Source organism: Haliotis rubra, unplaced genomic scaffold (genome assembly GCF_003918875.1).
Source record: "Haliotis rubra isolate DU_JTF1 unplaced genomic scaffold, ASM391887v1 Scf141, whole genome shotgun sequence".
Lineage (NCBI taxonomy): Eukaryota > Metazoa > Mollusca > Gastropoda > Lepetellida > Haliotidae > Haliotis > Haliotis rubra.
In genome coordinates this window covers 1,351,128-1,368,305 of record NW_025765348.1, presented here as the reverse complement: position 1 = coordinate 1,368,305, position 17,178 = coordinate 1,351,128, and the positions used below count along the sequence as shown (strand labels likewise).

General features: G+C 39.7%; 1 protein-coding gene across 1 annotated transcript in view; it reads right to left on the bottom strand.

Annotated features, from left to right (window-relative positions):
• The window catches only part of LOC124268991, a 47,829-nt gene that overhangs the window by 8,669 nt on the left and 21,982 nt on the right, over positions 1 to 17,178 (bottom strand). Inside the window, 13 exon segments of the mRNA XM_046704025.1 lie at positions 1,293 to 1,372; positions 1,705 to 1,923; positions 2,276 to 3,204; positions 3,493 to 3,633; positions 3,979 to 4,156; positions 4,708 to 5,255; positions 6,674 to 6,727; positions 8,704 to 8,812; positions 12,627 to 12,776; positions 12,913 to 12,968; positions 13,421 to 13,490; positions 14,461 to 14,577; positions 16,695 to 16,837. Coding sequence (XP_046559981.1) covers positions 1,293 to 1,372; positions 1,705 to 1,923; positions 2,276 to 3,204; positions 3,493 to 3,633; positions 3,979 to 4,156; positions 4,708 to 5,255; positions 6,674 to 6,727; positions 8,704 to 8,812; positions 12,627 to 12,776; positions 12,913 to 12,968; positions 13,421 to 13,490; positions 14,461 to 14,577; positions 16,695 to 16,837 — 2,794 coding nt within the window.

Genomic DNA, 17,178 nt, shown 5'->3' with positions numbered 1-17,178 from the left:
GCGGTGCCTTATTGATCAGCTCTGCAAAATAAAGTCGTGTAAAAGAAATGTATTCTTTGAATATTATTATATTTGTGCAAATGAGAGGTAATTGGACAAGAATGTGTTGAAAATATATCATCTCGCCATGACAATGTGATGCGCACAAAACAGCTTTTACATTTAGTTTGACATCGTGTGATCTGCGAAATGACACCTTCCTTCGTGGTGACATTATGGTTGACAGACACGAAACCTTGGACAAGGGCACCTTCTGAGTCATGTTCGGGAAACCTTTCAATCAATCACAGGAAACAAATGCTCAACTGACAGCTATATGCATCAATGTGCGAGCACACAGACATAAATACCAGATGTGTTGGACAGTCATAACAAAGGTTTTTTGTCTTTTCTTATAAAACCGTACACTTAATGAGAACAAGAAACACTATCTGTCATACAAAATTATTTGATATTGTATTCTTTCCAGAGGACAATGAGTTTGTGGTTTTTTTTGCTTTAGATAAAATACCCTTATTTATATAATTTGCTTTGGAACACAATTATTCAAAATAGTTAATGATGTTTAACGTTGTCTCTTCCATGTGTAAAACAATAAGGGTATGGTTATACGGCAGTTCAATAGAGTATACCTAGACTCTGCACGCTATGAGGCTCTTAAAAACATGATAGGTCATCAAATATAACTGTTTGCATCCATATTAAATATGAATGAGTGTAGTAATCACCCAACACGAAACAACACAAGCTCTGTGGTGATCATTAACATTAGCCTGAAACCGGGCCAATTCGACTTGGTAAACAACTTTGTGAACGATTAAAGCTATATGTAAAATCATCAAAGCTGTTTTCAAACTGATCAGATAACCTAGACTAAGACAGAGTGTTGAAACGCAGGTTAATGCATAAATTCTGTTGCGGCAATTATTCTACTATCAAGCCTGTAGGGTTTGCTCGTCCAGACGTAGGTACGGGTTCGATCAATCATTGAACATAGCAGACCAGTTCTTGCTCAGTGGTTGTTTACTTGACGCTGTAGATGAACATCCCAGAGAGCAGTCACCACTAAGACAACTTCGTGAGTGACAAATCGTGAGAGACGTGCAAAAAGATGTTTCCCCAAACAGAACAGGTTATACATTTTCTAAGCTGACGCCAGGTAACTACGTGTGGCATGATCTGGTTATGCACACGGAACTATGTGTAATTATATGACATCACTACTCGGTGCTGTTCGGGTTAGCGGAACTAGCTGAGTGGGACCGAGTGACACCGAGTGACATTCTACTCACTCTCAAGGTCGAAGTAGTCCGGGTCTCTGATGTGGAACTGTTGCTGGGCGAGCCTGCTGGCACAGTGCATGTAGTCAAGTCTGGAACCCATACAGGAACATAAGTGTCAGCTTTAACATAAATACCCACTTATGACAGGACGATGTTTAAACTGATATTGGCATTATTTGATCATCTAGACAGGTAACTTGTGCAATACGATGTGGAATTTGGTTTGTGTCAGAAATGCAAGGGGGTGAAGTAGATTTATGATCAAAGCCTCACATTATACATTACGGACCCGGATTCGATACCCCATATGAATACAATGTGTGAACTCAGTTTCTGGTGTCCCCCGCAGTGACAGTGCTAAAAGCGGCGTAAAACCATATTCACTCATTCAAGACATACTTGAGCTTAATACTTCACCTACCGAAATAAGGATTTTAGTAGCTGTGTCATCTCCTGTCGCGTTTCATGCCACATCGTTGCACACACATACACCATTGGAGTAACGTAGTCGTCCACGTCTACTTTGCCTCCCTCTCCTGCAAGACGTTGACTGCTGCGAACCTCTTTGTCGTTGCAGCGTCGTCGCATCGTGAGGTTGAAGTCGGGGAAAATTCCGTCGTAGTGGGGTGTAACGAAGAGTCTGTCGAAAAAAAAAATCAAAATCAGCTTATTTGTTTAACAATTACATACATGTACATCAGTACCCATATGTATTTTCGCTACTGTCCGAAGTTCTTAAAAAACAGCACGTGAAAACGCAAATGTTGACCAATAACAACTGTGCTTACGCTGAGACACACGTGCAGCAATTGCCATTGCAGTGTCTGCATAAGGCGTGGCAGTGATTGTTGTTCGTCCTGATTATTATTGTTGGTTTTTCACTCCACAGCCGTGCTCTGGGTTTTCGCCAAAATGGTAAATGTTTAAGGCCTACATCGCTTCAGCCTGAAAATGTGTACACAGTGGCGTTAAATACAACTCCTCGTACTTACTTTTCAATCTTAGCCATTCTTTCGCATTCAGGGAACCAGACATGAGAGACGATGAAACAGTAGGATATCCATAACACTCCTGCACAGCCTAAAGGAATGTAAAGTGTCATGTCCTTAAACTCTTCTGGGAAACACCACGCGCCAACGTGCCAGTTACTTGGGAGGAAGTTGAACCGGTACTGGAGATATACCAGCATCAGGCATATTGGCGTCGATAGAAGAAGAGGAAGAGCGAAAGCCGTCTTCTGCATGTGCAACTTGCACGCCATCCCAGCTAGGTACGTGACGACGATGCCAGAACCAATCTGAAGATACATCAAGCTGTAGGATGTCAGATGGTGGATAGATTTGTCCTCTACATCCTCATCCGTTATTGGAAGAACAAAGTTGCCTTTCGTGAGAAATCTAGCCAGAAGAATGGCCAGACCGATCTTCAGAGGGCCGACCAGGAAATAAGTTGTTTCACGAACTTCATGTAGCACAGATCGCCATTGTTTGAAGGAGACCTTGACCTTTCCAAATATTGACCAATCACCACAGAGGAAATTTTCCCACCATCCAATAGACACCAACACAAGGCTCACAGGAAGTTGCCAGTCAAATTGCTTGAATATGACCTCAGTTTGTTTGCTGTCCTCGTCGTTATCGCCGTTTATTTCAATATGTTTCCCTTCTGTTATAAAATTGGTCATCATGAAGAAACACACTGCGCCAAACTGTGTCACGAAGGCTAGTACTGCACAGAATACCTTCAGACAGTCCCACACTTCAGCCTTCAACTTCTTCTCTGTTATTATGACATTAAGGAGACTAGGAATCTGGAACATGGAAAACGTCAGAATAATGCCCCAGAAGAAGTTGGTGTTTGGAAGTACTTTGAACACAAACAAGCTGTAGCCACAGGTCTGTAGAAGTTCTAGTATCGTGACCTGAAATAGACAAAATAAGATATGAAAAAGCATCAATCACAGAACACTTAAAGTCCTACAGTTACATTATATAGTGTCAAACAATAGAACAAATAATGTCTGTCAGATTCAAGGGATACAAACATACTGCGAACCTCGAAAATGACTAGATTCAAAGTAAACCGATTTCCACCGATCGTAATATTCAAATTAAACTGCAAAGCGGTTTTTTCAATATCTTTAAATCACTAACTGCAGTTGCACTACGGTTGCCCAAAACTGCTCTCTGTAACGTAGATGGTGACTTACAATGAAGACAGTTTTTATCGAGGGCCAGTCCTTTCCTCCGAAAAGAATCTTCATGAACGCCATAAACCAGTTCCAGGCTATGGGAACACACATGCAAAACAGAAGGATGACCATGCTCTCTCCACGCCGGTCCATGTCTTTCTGGGAACACATGTCGTATATCCATATACATCAATGCAGCTAGGTGAAGGTATTTACGTCTTTATGTATCATAATAGGTGTTATATGCTATCAAAACTTATTATAAAAATTGATTAAATAACTTGAAACATTTCTCAAATGGTCATTATTCTGATGGGGCGGACTAGGACACACCTTTGTAACGACTACATAACCATTTAACAGTTATAAAAAGACACCGAGTAAAATAGGTATTTTATTGTTGAGTTAAAACATCAACAAATGCACCACTTCGGGCAGATTATACAGTTTCATTTGTAACAGTTAGTAATAGTTTGCAGGGTTCTAGTGGACAGGGTAACGTACGTCTCTGATGCCGGACGTGATGAGGAGTAGGGACAGTCTACTGGACACCGTCCCTCCCAGGATACACGTCACCAGAAGGAGGTACAGGAATAACCGGATCACCTTCAGGATGTTGTTGAATATGGAATCATTGTCCTCGAAATCTCGTTCTGATACCTGGAAGACGTCGTACGGTCGCCTGGAGTGGAAACATGGGATAACAATAAATATAATAGAAGTGCGTATCCTATCTGTCTACGCTTAAGAATCATTATTCCGTATTTCTATGGTTTCAATGGTTTAAAATGGATGGAGTGAGTAGATGTTTCATTCCAAGCACATGGCGACGGTCACAGGTAATCCGAACAACAGAAGGCGTAAAGATAGTGGCCGACGATGCACTTGGACACACGTACGGCCCTCCGTTCCAGAAACCATACAGATAAGGTGATCGTAACTCCCATGGTTTAATGTTGACTAACGACTGTCGTAGCGCTTCGATTGCTTTGTGGAGCCAGGACACACATAGTGATTACCCAGTTCTATTTTGGTAAGTTTCTGTAGCATGAATTGGTAGATTCCCCCCAAATATCCTCGGGAAAGAGAAGAAAGTCTGACTTCAAATAACGCATTGCTCTATGGGCTTCCCGACGTTAAGGGTCTTCAAGGTTCGTGTCACTAATCGTTGGAACATTGCTGACCAAAACATATAATACAACTGGACACTCGCTGAGAACAGCTAGATCTTACCAGAGATCATCCTCGTCCTCCTTATCTGATTCTGCTGACTCGTCTTCACATGTAACTTCTGGATCAGGAAGAGGTTCCTTGATGTTCCCATCGTCTCTAGTCCTTGGGTCCCCACCAATGGCACACTTCGTATCTCCGATAGTGTTGTACAGACTCTGTGTATCTGTACCCACCATGGACACACTTTCACTCAAGTCCTGTTCCAGAGTCTCGGCCACAGAAAGTTGTCTGCTGTCTGTGTCACATGCAGACAAATTGGTTGGGAACAGTTTCCGGTCTAAGGAACCCCCAACGAGATCTCCCGAGATGTTGGCCATTGACATCCTCCGTTTGGAGAAATCCGTAGTTGAATGAACGTGGAGAAGATTTGGAACGGACATCCTCTTCCCTCGGTTGGCATCCATGATGGTGTGAATTGTGTCCGAGGAGGCATTACCGCTGTCCAGAGAGCCGAGGGTGGAGTGGTAGTACTCGGGCTCAGTAGTCCCGTCACTCATCACAGTCAGTAAGGAGGCTTGGGACTGGCGGCGAAACTCTCGCTCTTTGATCTGTTGAATCAGAACAAAATTATACTGCATTCATTTGAACAATGAAATAAAATGAACTCCAGTATTTCCGCTTCAAATTTTCCCGTCACACAAGGTTTGATTATTCACCTGCAAACTCACATCGCATTTACACCTTCAAATGGCAATACATTATGAACTTGTATTATTCCTTCTTGTCAAACAACCATACAGCAGGTACACACGGAAAAGGATTATAAATGAAAGAACATCAAACTCAACTGTAATCCTGACGTTTATACATCACGCATTACATATACACAGTTGAATTGGTAGGGGTCATCAGTGCGATCACTCCCATTGTAAGATATGAGCACAAACAATCCGTATCACACTGCTGAATATAAGCCGAATGAAATAATCCTTTACGGGGGATTCAACGAAACACAAGACCTAAATTGTGATGTGAACTTCATGGCGCATTTCACTCCTCTCGGCAATACATTCAGAGAATAAGTATGTGCCGATGTGGATTTTATGGACAGAGGTACGTTCTGACTGATATGTCCTCCAGGCGATGGAAAGAACCCATGAATTCTGTCGTAGTTAGATGTATTTAGCCATAAGCGCTACACGAATAAACCGTATATCAGAGCAAGGGGCACACCTATATATGTCATGCAATGCTATGACAATATTGCAGTATTACAAATACTCACGTTAACAGATGTTGGGTTCACTCTGATTATTTCAATCCCAAAATGTCAATTTTATTTCTGTATTTGAAATCAAGAATTAGGTGTTCTGGATATCAGGTATCTTTCAGGTGTATGGGTTATTGTGACACGAAGCGACTATAAATCAAATGACTTCATGCAGCTGAAGCATATATTTCCCTATATATGTGGGCTGTTCGAGTATGACTGTCGCCACAACTATATATTACCCCATTGTATTGCTGTCTATTGGTCAAACAATATATCTTGTACCAATTTGGATTCAGAATTAAATTTCAACGTTTGTATTGAATATGATGGCAGTAGGGTAAGTAGTTTTTTGCTTTACAAAAATAATTAATCATAATAATTTTGAGTTTTAACAATATTGGAAATAATAAGTATTCTGTATCTTGTAACAAGAACCTGTTAGGCCCGGAAAGCAACGAATGGTTTTCATTTCATATTCCTAAAGAGAACTTTAGAAGAAATATGTTGTGCAGTGTTAAAATCGTCAGTGAGCTAAATGAAGCTAAAGGAATGGTTAATTAATCTTAATTAAGGATATAGATAAATGTATTTCAAGACATATTCTGAAATATTTATCGGTTTGATAAGGAAGTCCGTCAACACGATCAATCCTTCTTAATTCTTAAGAGGGTTGAACGTTTCATGACAAAACACCGCGACAGGTTGTAAGCGTTGTGGGCAACTGACAGTAATGAATTACCACAAGTGACGTACCTTTTCCTTCAGTGCAGTCTCAAGCTGTTCCTTATGCCACATTTTTAGGAAAAGCTGCAACAAATACAAGTAAGCTTGTGTAAAACCATCCTTCCATACAAAAAATATTTACCCATCATGTCTCGGCTGTGATTGGTTCAATTTGCTAGAGGGCGGTAGGGTAGCCTAGCGGTTAAAGCGTTCGCTCGTCGGGCCGAAGGCCCGGGTTCGATTCCCCACATGGGTACAACTTGTACCATTTCTGGTGTCCCCCGCCGTGATATTGCTGGAATATTGCTAAAAACGGCTTAAAACCATACTCAGTCAGTCAATTTGCTATAAGACACACCATTGGTTACTTTTGCAAACAACATGTGTAGTGAGTGTACAATTCATATATTTTACCGTTTTAGGACTAATGGGATCCGTCTCATCACATAATCGAGACTGGATATTTTGGGGCGTTGGCGGTTTATGTTCATGGTAAGCATGGTAACACATTTGGTATAAAACTGTTGAAGACACTACAGTTATAACATTCATATATATCGTTCTTAGAACTATGCCTAAGATTATCATAGACTTTCAGCGATCATAATAATGATTAACAATGAATATTAACAGACTAGTGGAATGTGTCTTGTAAATGAGTTACGTATTATTATTTCATCTACCGACAAATCTATTAACCCAATAACAACTGACATTTCATCATGAAGGCATAACGAGGGGTTTCTAAGGCTTGTGGTTACATTATACAATATGTAATGTTCAGATTGTATGACGTCATCAAAGAGAGGGCCAGTCAGCTTGACCGGACTGTCAGGTCAGGGCATGTTAATGTCCAGTGGTGGTATGCAGGATGATCAGTCATACGTACGAGTCATTAATATGTCCGTTCCGCCTCAGTGACCTACTAATTGATAATGGCAGTGGCTCAAAGAGATGGCGATTGTCTCGGAACATACATGTAAATGTGAACGATCTTGTATCAATGTTGACTGAATACTGAACGAACGTTTCGGTATGGAAACGAAACTCTTTCCACGTACTTGCGAAATATCTGCTAAAACAGTGTTGATTGTACAATTCCCACTGTATCAGGAACAGTCTCACTGTATCAGAAAGTGATGGCAAAGGTTCTTTTAGTTACCCCCAAACCGTCGTATTTAAAGAATCAAATACTTTGATATACATGATACCATGCAGTCTACAGTGTGCCAGAACATTATGTCTGAGTGTGTAAGACCGAAGTGAGGCAGATCTTAGACGGTGACCACTTTGGTGAAACCCATAAACACCAATATGGTGCTGACAAACTGTGAACATAATCACAGATTTGTTACATTAAACAATGAACATATATTTCTTTCATGCTCAGAGAAAATGATGCATTAGAGAGAAAGGGGAATGTATTTGCAAAAATCACGGAATTATTAAAGTGAATATTTGTTGAAACATATTTCATGAATTAGGTTCAAATATATTTAATATTTCACAGGCTTCAACAGCGTATTAATTATGAACTAGATTATTATGTATCATATAGTTTTAATCAAATATTCACATTTTAATTCTACAATTATTTCAGACGAAACTTTCAGTTTACAAAGAGTATTTATCTTCATATTCGCTGTACTGAAATTAATTGCATGTAAAATAGAATGTTGTGAGTAAGATTTTAACTACCACTCCGAAAACATCTGTGAATGTTTATAAAAGGAGTCATATTAACTACATGCATTAATAACATGTAAAATACAATTTAATATGTATCATATTCATGCCAAATGTATTTATAGTCGACTTCGTAATGATAATTACGAATTTTACGAGTGAACCGATTGGAAATTTCAACGTAAAGGCTATACTGCCATTGTGACGTGACGTTAACGTTTACTCTCTCGGAACATATTTAAATAATACTGGATCAAAATTTGTTAAACGCAAAAAAATAATAATAAATGAAATAATGAAAACATATGCTTAACGTCATTTCTCTGTCACATGAAAAGAATATATGATAGAACGACAAATTGGTTTCCACGTACCTTGGACCTTCCCTGTCTGTAGTCACGCACATGCACGGCCCTCAGTATTTCCTTACAGCGAGATAGGGAATCAGCATCGTAGTTCACTTCATCACATATACCAGAGTACCTGTCATACAGAGAAATGTACACCTTCCATCAGAGACCTGCATACAGCCAATACCCGTACAGGCAGTTGGGTGGTCTACTTATACTGAAATGTACATGCTGGTCATCTGTCTCAGGGCATGGCTACTCCCTTAAATTACAATTAGTCAAGTGGTCAGATCCTGTCATGGAGAACATTGACTGTTCGAGTCGGACATCTGTTAACACCAATACCTAATTGTGTAGTTCGCGGTCCGTGATCCAGTGAGTGCAACAAGGAGTTCCACATGAAGACTTGGTATATTGAACATGTATTATATCGCCAACTTGTAGAAATTAAAATAAATATATAACACGGGAGGGCCACACCTACGCTGACCGTTGATATCATGAAAGTTGGAAAAAATGTTGGAAACATGATTATCAAGTCTTATTATATCTTTGCTGTAAATCATGCTGGCATATATCTATAATATTATCTCTTTGCTATTTACTGTGGACCTCTTATGCCCGGACCGGATCGTTAAACTGGAGCTGTCCGTACTAACCGATCACGGGCAAAGGGAGCAGTACTTCTTTAAAATTATGTAAATATAAAACAATCATGGCCTGGTGACAGGACGTGCAGGATCCGGTTCGAAGGGTTTCAACAGTAATGTTTTCTGCACTGCACTTTCAAGACATGATTAGATCATTGAGTTTCCCTCTTACAGTTGTTAACTGCTTGCGGCGAGCTGTTCTTGATGTGATAGCTGCCTTACGTTTCAATGCATTATATCAGACGTGGCGATCATTGTTCATCGCCCACTCGATGCACCCAAAAACATTTAACCAAAGGTATTCTAAGGTGAGGTTATATGGATTAACAGAACATCCTCTCTAATACTATATATATGCACTGACATATATATTTATAACCTAGTACATGAGCAAAAACGGTGAATCTTTCGGGTTTTTTCTCTCTGACTCATTTTCAAGTATTTCCACGTTCCTAAACATTGGCCAATAAACTCATAGCTACATAGAACAACGCGACATCGTCAGTCAAGACAATAAAGTTATTCATTCTCCTTTAACACGTGGGAGCGACCTTAAGCCCTGATACTGTGGGTTCCGCGAAGGGAGAGTCACGTTTTTTGTTGATAAACGAAGTACGACAAAAATCTTGAAAGACGTACATATTTCGCATCTGCATTTATGGTCAGGAGCGTCACGTGAAGTTTTTGGAGGGTCAGCGTCCAGAAAGACCATTATGACGTAGTTTACCCACGATTATCTTGTTACACGTCATTGTTTTATATATTGTGGGTGTATAATACATAGTGCTACGCGAAGTGATGACATTTTACGCAATAATATACATTTTAATGCATGTTAGCCAAACATTAACAAGGGGCCTGTTTGGACGTCATAACGTACAGTATTTGATACAGATCTCGAATGTCATCAGACAATTGCAAATAACCTGCGGACAATACTTTACTTGGCAGTAATCAATGAAAATGTTTTAGAGTATACATTTTTGCAGCTATCCTATGTTATTCAAGAATACAACTACTGAACATTTGTCTACCTGAGGAAAACTGACATATGTCATGGCGTGATGTCATCCATTTATATAATGTAAACCAAACTGAATGTCTTCCTAAGGATATTCAAGACTGGATACTCTTTTGCACTGATGTTTTATGTTCAGAAAACACACACACACGCGCGCGCGCACACACACATCCATATATACGCACGCGCGGCACACACACACACACACACACGTTCATACATATATCAATAACTGCTATTATATTTAACATTAGGTAATATAGCGGTAAACCGGCCAAACTGAGCTCTGATCTTTCTCAAGAGATGTTTACACAGGTCACCGTTATCAGTTTTTAGTGGTATGATATGCGCAACTTGAGCTTACATCATTAAGTGAAATTGAGTTAGCAATTAAAACCAGTTTTAAAAAAATATGCAATTTGAAAAGTGAAACTACACTGACTGTCTAAATATAACGAAATAGCAAGGTATTCAACACGATTCAAGCACATATGAATACCTAATCTGATATAATGTTTCGTTACTTGTGTTTCGGCGGACTGTCTCCATGAATCATGTCCCTATGTCCGTGTATGTGACAGTCCCCACACGTCTAGCCCTGCCCCCAGGGTTCTATATATACTCTCACCGTATCCTACAAGGATGTACCGGCCACCTACATATTGTCCAGCTGTACCTTACATACAGCACGGGACATCTGAGATGTTTCAACCCACACAATTGTAGAGTGTCACACAAATCAACAAACAATGCTGTTTCCCTATTTAGAACTTTAATTTTTATCTGATGCATAGGAGCGGGTATAAGTATGCGAATATTAATTGCATCCAGTGTGCGAAATAGCCACTGGCCCCGGGTCTAGTAAAAATCCAGTCGGGCCAGTAAATCTCTACAGTCACTGGCTCGACTGGTTAGTGAGTTTTCATGGGGTCATTTTGCAAATATATCACTCTCTCCGACTTGTTATGTTATAATACACGTTTAAATCATGCAAGATTATGGGTTGATGAAAATAGTTATCATATTGGCAGCTTAATGCTGAAACCCGTGTCTGCATTCAAGTTTCGGGCTAGTGAAATATTGTTTGGGCTAGTAAAGTTCCAGCATAGTTGGCCCGGCTGGCTTGCAAAATTTGGAAACAAATTCGCACACTGATTGCATCACGGTGTGTTTTTCAGTTGCGTCCAAATCAATAGGGTATTTACGATTAAATCATGATAGTTATGACTGTAATGCATAGTTAAACTAGAACAACCCATCTAAAATAGGTGATAATCTCCTTCTGGAGATTAATAGGACCATGATAAAACTAGATCGAAACCGGGCAATCGGGGTCAAGACAAAACTATACAGGGGAACTTTCTCAGAACACTTATCCAGGAAAAGATCTTCATGTATATTTGAGCATAACATATATCCAAAATACATCAGTGCATGAATCCACTCTTCACTTTCGCAGTCTCAATGCAATTATTCCACCAAAACATATATAGAATAGAAATGGATGAACGTTTCGTACAGTTTGTCAACCATTGGCCCCAAATTGAGTTTCGTAAAATTTCGAATACAAAATATGGATACCTTATGATGTATTACAAAAAGAAGGATTTAATATTGCTTTGATATGACTATTTCTTTTCATATAGATAAACAGTTCTGTTCTCCATTCACATATCCACATTCATATTCACTGTATATACTGCATTGAAAGAAGGGACTGAAAACGGCAGAGGTAGGTACACAGGGGAAATTGACGGCGGTATGTATGTAATCGAGTCTTAATCCCTTAATTGACATTATGAGCAGAACTCCACGAAATTTGGACAATATTACATGCGCTAACAAAGCCAGCTTGTCTGATCACCCGAACCCGATATCCGCCTCTCATGACAAGCTGAAGACCTCTTAGTACCCGGATATTCACGGATGTCTTGATACATGTTGTTGTTGTTGTTGTTTTTGTTTAACGCCGCACTCAGCAATATTCCAGCTATATGGCGGCGGTCTGTAAATAAACGAGTCTGGACCAGAAACTCCAGTGATCAACAGCATAAGTATCGATCTACGCAATTGACGATAGCATGTGTAAACCACGTGAGCGAATGTGAACACCCGATCTCGTTGGTCGCCTCTTAGGACAAGTATGGGTTGCTGAAGACCATTTCTAACCTGGATCTTTACACGGTGTCTTGATACATGTATGTGTGTGAGATGTATAGTTCTGAGGGAAATGGCGTTTTATTACACCCATGTAAATTACAGCACATTAGACCTACCTTTCAGCGAAATCCTCATATCGAATTCTGATTGGATAACCGTCCCTACGGAGCTGTGCAATTTCCATCAAACCGTTGCAAAGCAACTGTCTACGGACCAGCGTTATGTCAAACTTGGCTGGGGAGAGGTTTTTGTTGGGCTTGAGGCATCTGAAGATTTAACATTTAATTAAATGTTATGTATGCATGTGAAGTCACACAATGCTTGTCATGCAACGACGCATAAGTTTGTTGAAGTTGATTATAAATAATATTTTAAGAAAAAATGCAACAAATTATGTTTTACCTGACAAACAGCGGCTGAGCTTGTGACAGTTTAGACATCAAATCTGACAAGGACCTCTGTAAATAGGAGTAATAGAAAGGCATAGCGTAAAGTATTTCATTTGATTTTATGTTAACTGCTTAAATTATACATGCTCAATCCGTTAACCATCAAATCAGTTGTCAGAGCATAATGAAAAAAAATCTTGGTTTGGTTGTTCGGATTCCCCTGCATTCAAATTACCTTCCATCTCGAATATCCAGTTATCTCGAATTCAGATAGGTCTATTTTACTTCGAGTTGAAATGAATGCAGATTATACAACCATTTGCGAATGAGTGTAGTTTTACGACGCTTCTAGCCATATACCAACATCATAATGGCATGAGTCATAATAACTAATCTTTAAACTATACCCATGTAGAGAATCGACCTGGTCTTAAGCGTAACCAGCGAACGGCCATCCCACCTCCCTTACACAAACCATTAAAACAACAGACACTTGTTAAGATACATCTTGGATCACCGACCTTGAGATGCTTGTTAACAGTTGGGGACGCCCGGCCCGATGTACTTGGGATACTGTCACCGGAGAGACCTCTGAATGAAACAGATGCAAACACAGTTGGGATAAAAAACAGCAACTCAAAGCATAAATTCTATTCATGAAATTCTAAAGATACTATAAATACAACTCATACAGACAATTCACAAGTCACTGGGACGAGATCGACCGTAATTGTGGAATAAAGTGATTAACCTCCTGTCGAAACTATATTATCAGGAGTGAAGATAAATAAATATGATAAATATCCGTGGTCAAATTAAAAAAAATGAAACCTCGGTTTGAAAAATCAGGGTAGGTGTTTCTGAATGTCAGGGTATATATCGGGATACTTCACACTCCACAGAGACATGATTTCAGCATCCATCATACTTGATGCTGCCTATCCTGTCTCCCGGACCCCCATCCCAACCTGGACAAGATCCTACCAGCTACCTAGAACCACTGGACATCCTTGTCCAGAATACGTTATGAAGTAGATTCAATAAATGTCATCTTCTGTCCATCTTGGCGTGTACATGTCACAGTAAAACACGTGGTAAGCATAATGATTCAAGTAAGTATCACTGTGTCTAGGTACAACAATGGAAATATTTGTAATAACCCAGTCCCAGAGTTGTCTTAGGAAATGGTCCGTTTGTTCTTGAAAGAAATATATTCATTGAGAAATCATTATAAGAATCACGTACCCTATAAGGGAAGCAATGGATGTTTATTCCCCACATACCATCGTGTAAATATTCTTATCATGGACGTACTTAGAAATGGTTAAATAATAATGACGGGATCTAACAGAGACACCTGACAATATTGACACAAGATGGTACAGTAACTGGCAGCTTCAGAGTGAACTAGCCCCTTCATGCAAATGTAGTTCCAGGATATGGGACATCTCGTGCGGCGAGAAGATGACCTCACTGCCATCTCGCCTATAGGACATTAATATGTCTATACATGTGTGGTACACATTGAACAATGAAGCTATAGTATAAAATAAGTTCATACCTTCTCTTTATTTTTAGAGAAGCCTCTCTTGATAGTTTCACTTTGAGTCGATCTGCCTCGATCATCACAGGCCATGCTGAAGGCAGTTTCGGACGACCAGAATACTTGCTTGCGAAACTAAAAAAGAGATAATTATATAATAACTTGAAACTTTTTCGATAATGAAAAAGACTTCATGAGCTTGACACAATGCCACGTTCGATCTCCTTTATCTGTCTGTGAGTGAGTTAGTGAGTGAGTGAGTGTGACCTATGTCACTGGTGTGACAACCGGGACCCGAACCCACGATCATAAGTTTCTAGCAGGTCAAAGGGACAGTATCCTGCACAGCGACGGACGAATATGTCCGTCCGTACCCACTTTTATAAATTCCTAGCGTTCGCTATCACGTTAACGACTATAACAGGATTGTTAATATCCTTCTTCGTTGTATCCGGAATCGAATGTAACGTCTCCTCGAGAAAGTCCTGTAATGTATATATTCTAAAAAAAAACATCAGTGAATATTAAACCCACGGCTTGGTATAAGTAACTAGATCCGTATACGTGATATGCATGAATATATTAAATTCATTTTGATATTTCTCTATAATTATATCCCCGTAGGCGATGTGGTAGTCCGACAGTGAGGCGAGCATGCTCGGGGCTGCCACTGTCTCCCCGCCCTGGCCTGACAGGTTTATAGCCCAGAACAACGGACGAGTGGGGAAATGTGTCAGTAGGAGCTGAGTCCGTCTGGAAGATGTATTGTAATGTTATAAATGCAGCTTCCTGATCTTCTCTTTGTTCTGTGAGAGGATACCTAGGTACGAATCAAATCAACGGGTACCTATCCCACTTGCCTGTCGTTACAGCAGAGGTTGTAGAAAAAATGTGAGAGGTATGCAAACCACAAATAACACACAACATGTTAGTTCCATAACGCATATATCTTTTCTTTGGAATGACGCCTACTGAAATAATATTACTAATGTATTATCATAAAAATAGCTAGGAGGTGGTCCCTGGCAGGAGAGACATACAATTCTTACTCCGGGGTGGACTCTGTGACGACCATGTCATGATACATATGTTACTTACTCCGAGACGGTCATGATACATATGTTGCTTACTCAATGACGGTCATGTCATGATATATATGTTACTTACTCAGAGATGATCGTGTCATGGTTTATAATGTTACTTACTCCGAGACGGTCATGATACATATGTTGCTTACTCAATGACGGTCATGTCATGATATATATGTTACTTACTCCGAGATGGTCGTGTCATGGTTTATAATGTTACTTACTCCGAGAGGGTCAAGCCATGATATATATGTTACTTACTCCGAGATGGTCAAGTCATGATTTATAATGTTACTTACTCCGAGACGGTCAAGCCATGATATATATGTTACTTACCCCGAGACGGTCATGACATGATACATATGTTACTTACTCCGAGACGGTCGTGTCATGATACATATGTTACTTACCCGAGACAGTCATGTCATGATACATATGTTACTTACTCCGAGACGGTCATGTCATGATACCTATGTTACTTACTCCGAGATGGTCAAGTCATGATTTATAATGTTACTTATTCCGAGATGGTCGTGTCATGATATATATGTTACTTACTCTGAGGGGTCAAGCCATGATATATATATATATCACTTACTCTGAGAGGGTCAAGCCATGATATGTATGTGACTTTCTCCGAGATAGTCGTGTCATGATATATATGTTACTTACTCTGAGAGGGTCAAGCCATGATATATATGTTACTTACTCTGAGAGAGTCAAACCATGATATGTATGTTACTTTCTCCGAGATGGTCGTGTCATGATACATATGTTACTTACTCTGAGAGGGTCAAGCCATTATTCATATGTTACTTACTCTGAGAGGGTCAAACCATGATATGTATGTTACTTACGCCGAGATGGTCGTGTCATGATATATATGTTACTTACTCCGAGATAGTCATGTCATGATGTATATGTTACTTACTCTGAGATGGTCATGTTATGATAAATAATGTAGCTTACTTTTAGAGGGTCATGTTATATAATGGAACTTACTCTGAGTAAGTCATGATACATAATGTAACTTACTCTGAGAAAGTAATGATGAATAATGTTACTGACTCTAGGATGATCTATCACAATAAAGACGTAATGTTGAATGTTACTTTCTCTGAGATGGTCCCTGAGTATAATGACATAAGGTATAATGCAACTTACTCTGATATGGTCCCTGTGGCTGAGAGAGACGCCGTGAAAAGGTCCTTCACAAAGTCGTTGTTGCTCTGTTGAAGACACAGCGTTAAGTCCTGGCTCAGGTTGTCACGGTTTCGTTCCAGAAAACCTTTGGCGTCGTACATCACCTGCAAATAGAACATAGATGAAAGCGGTTATTACTGCTTCATCCAATTTTGACAAAATGTCCACGTGGCTAATTTTCTATGACAGTTTATAACATTCCAACGACATGGTGCTTTTGTGAACTGGATAAATTTTTTAAATGTTAACATTGCCGCTTGACTAAATACTTTCCACAATACGAACGATCGTCAGTAGAAACGCTGTCATTTTTATCGTCATATTCAAATGTCAATGCCACTTTAATCATGAACGCTACTCAATCGCTACAATCTTATTGAAATAGTACAACACCAACGCACATCGATGTTTATGTTCTTTTGGAAACATAAACAATGCAGTCTGA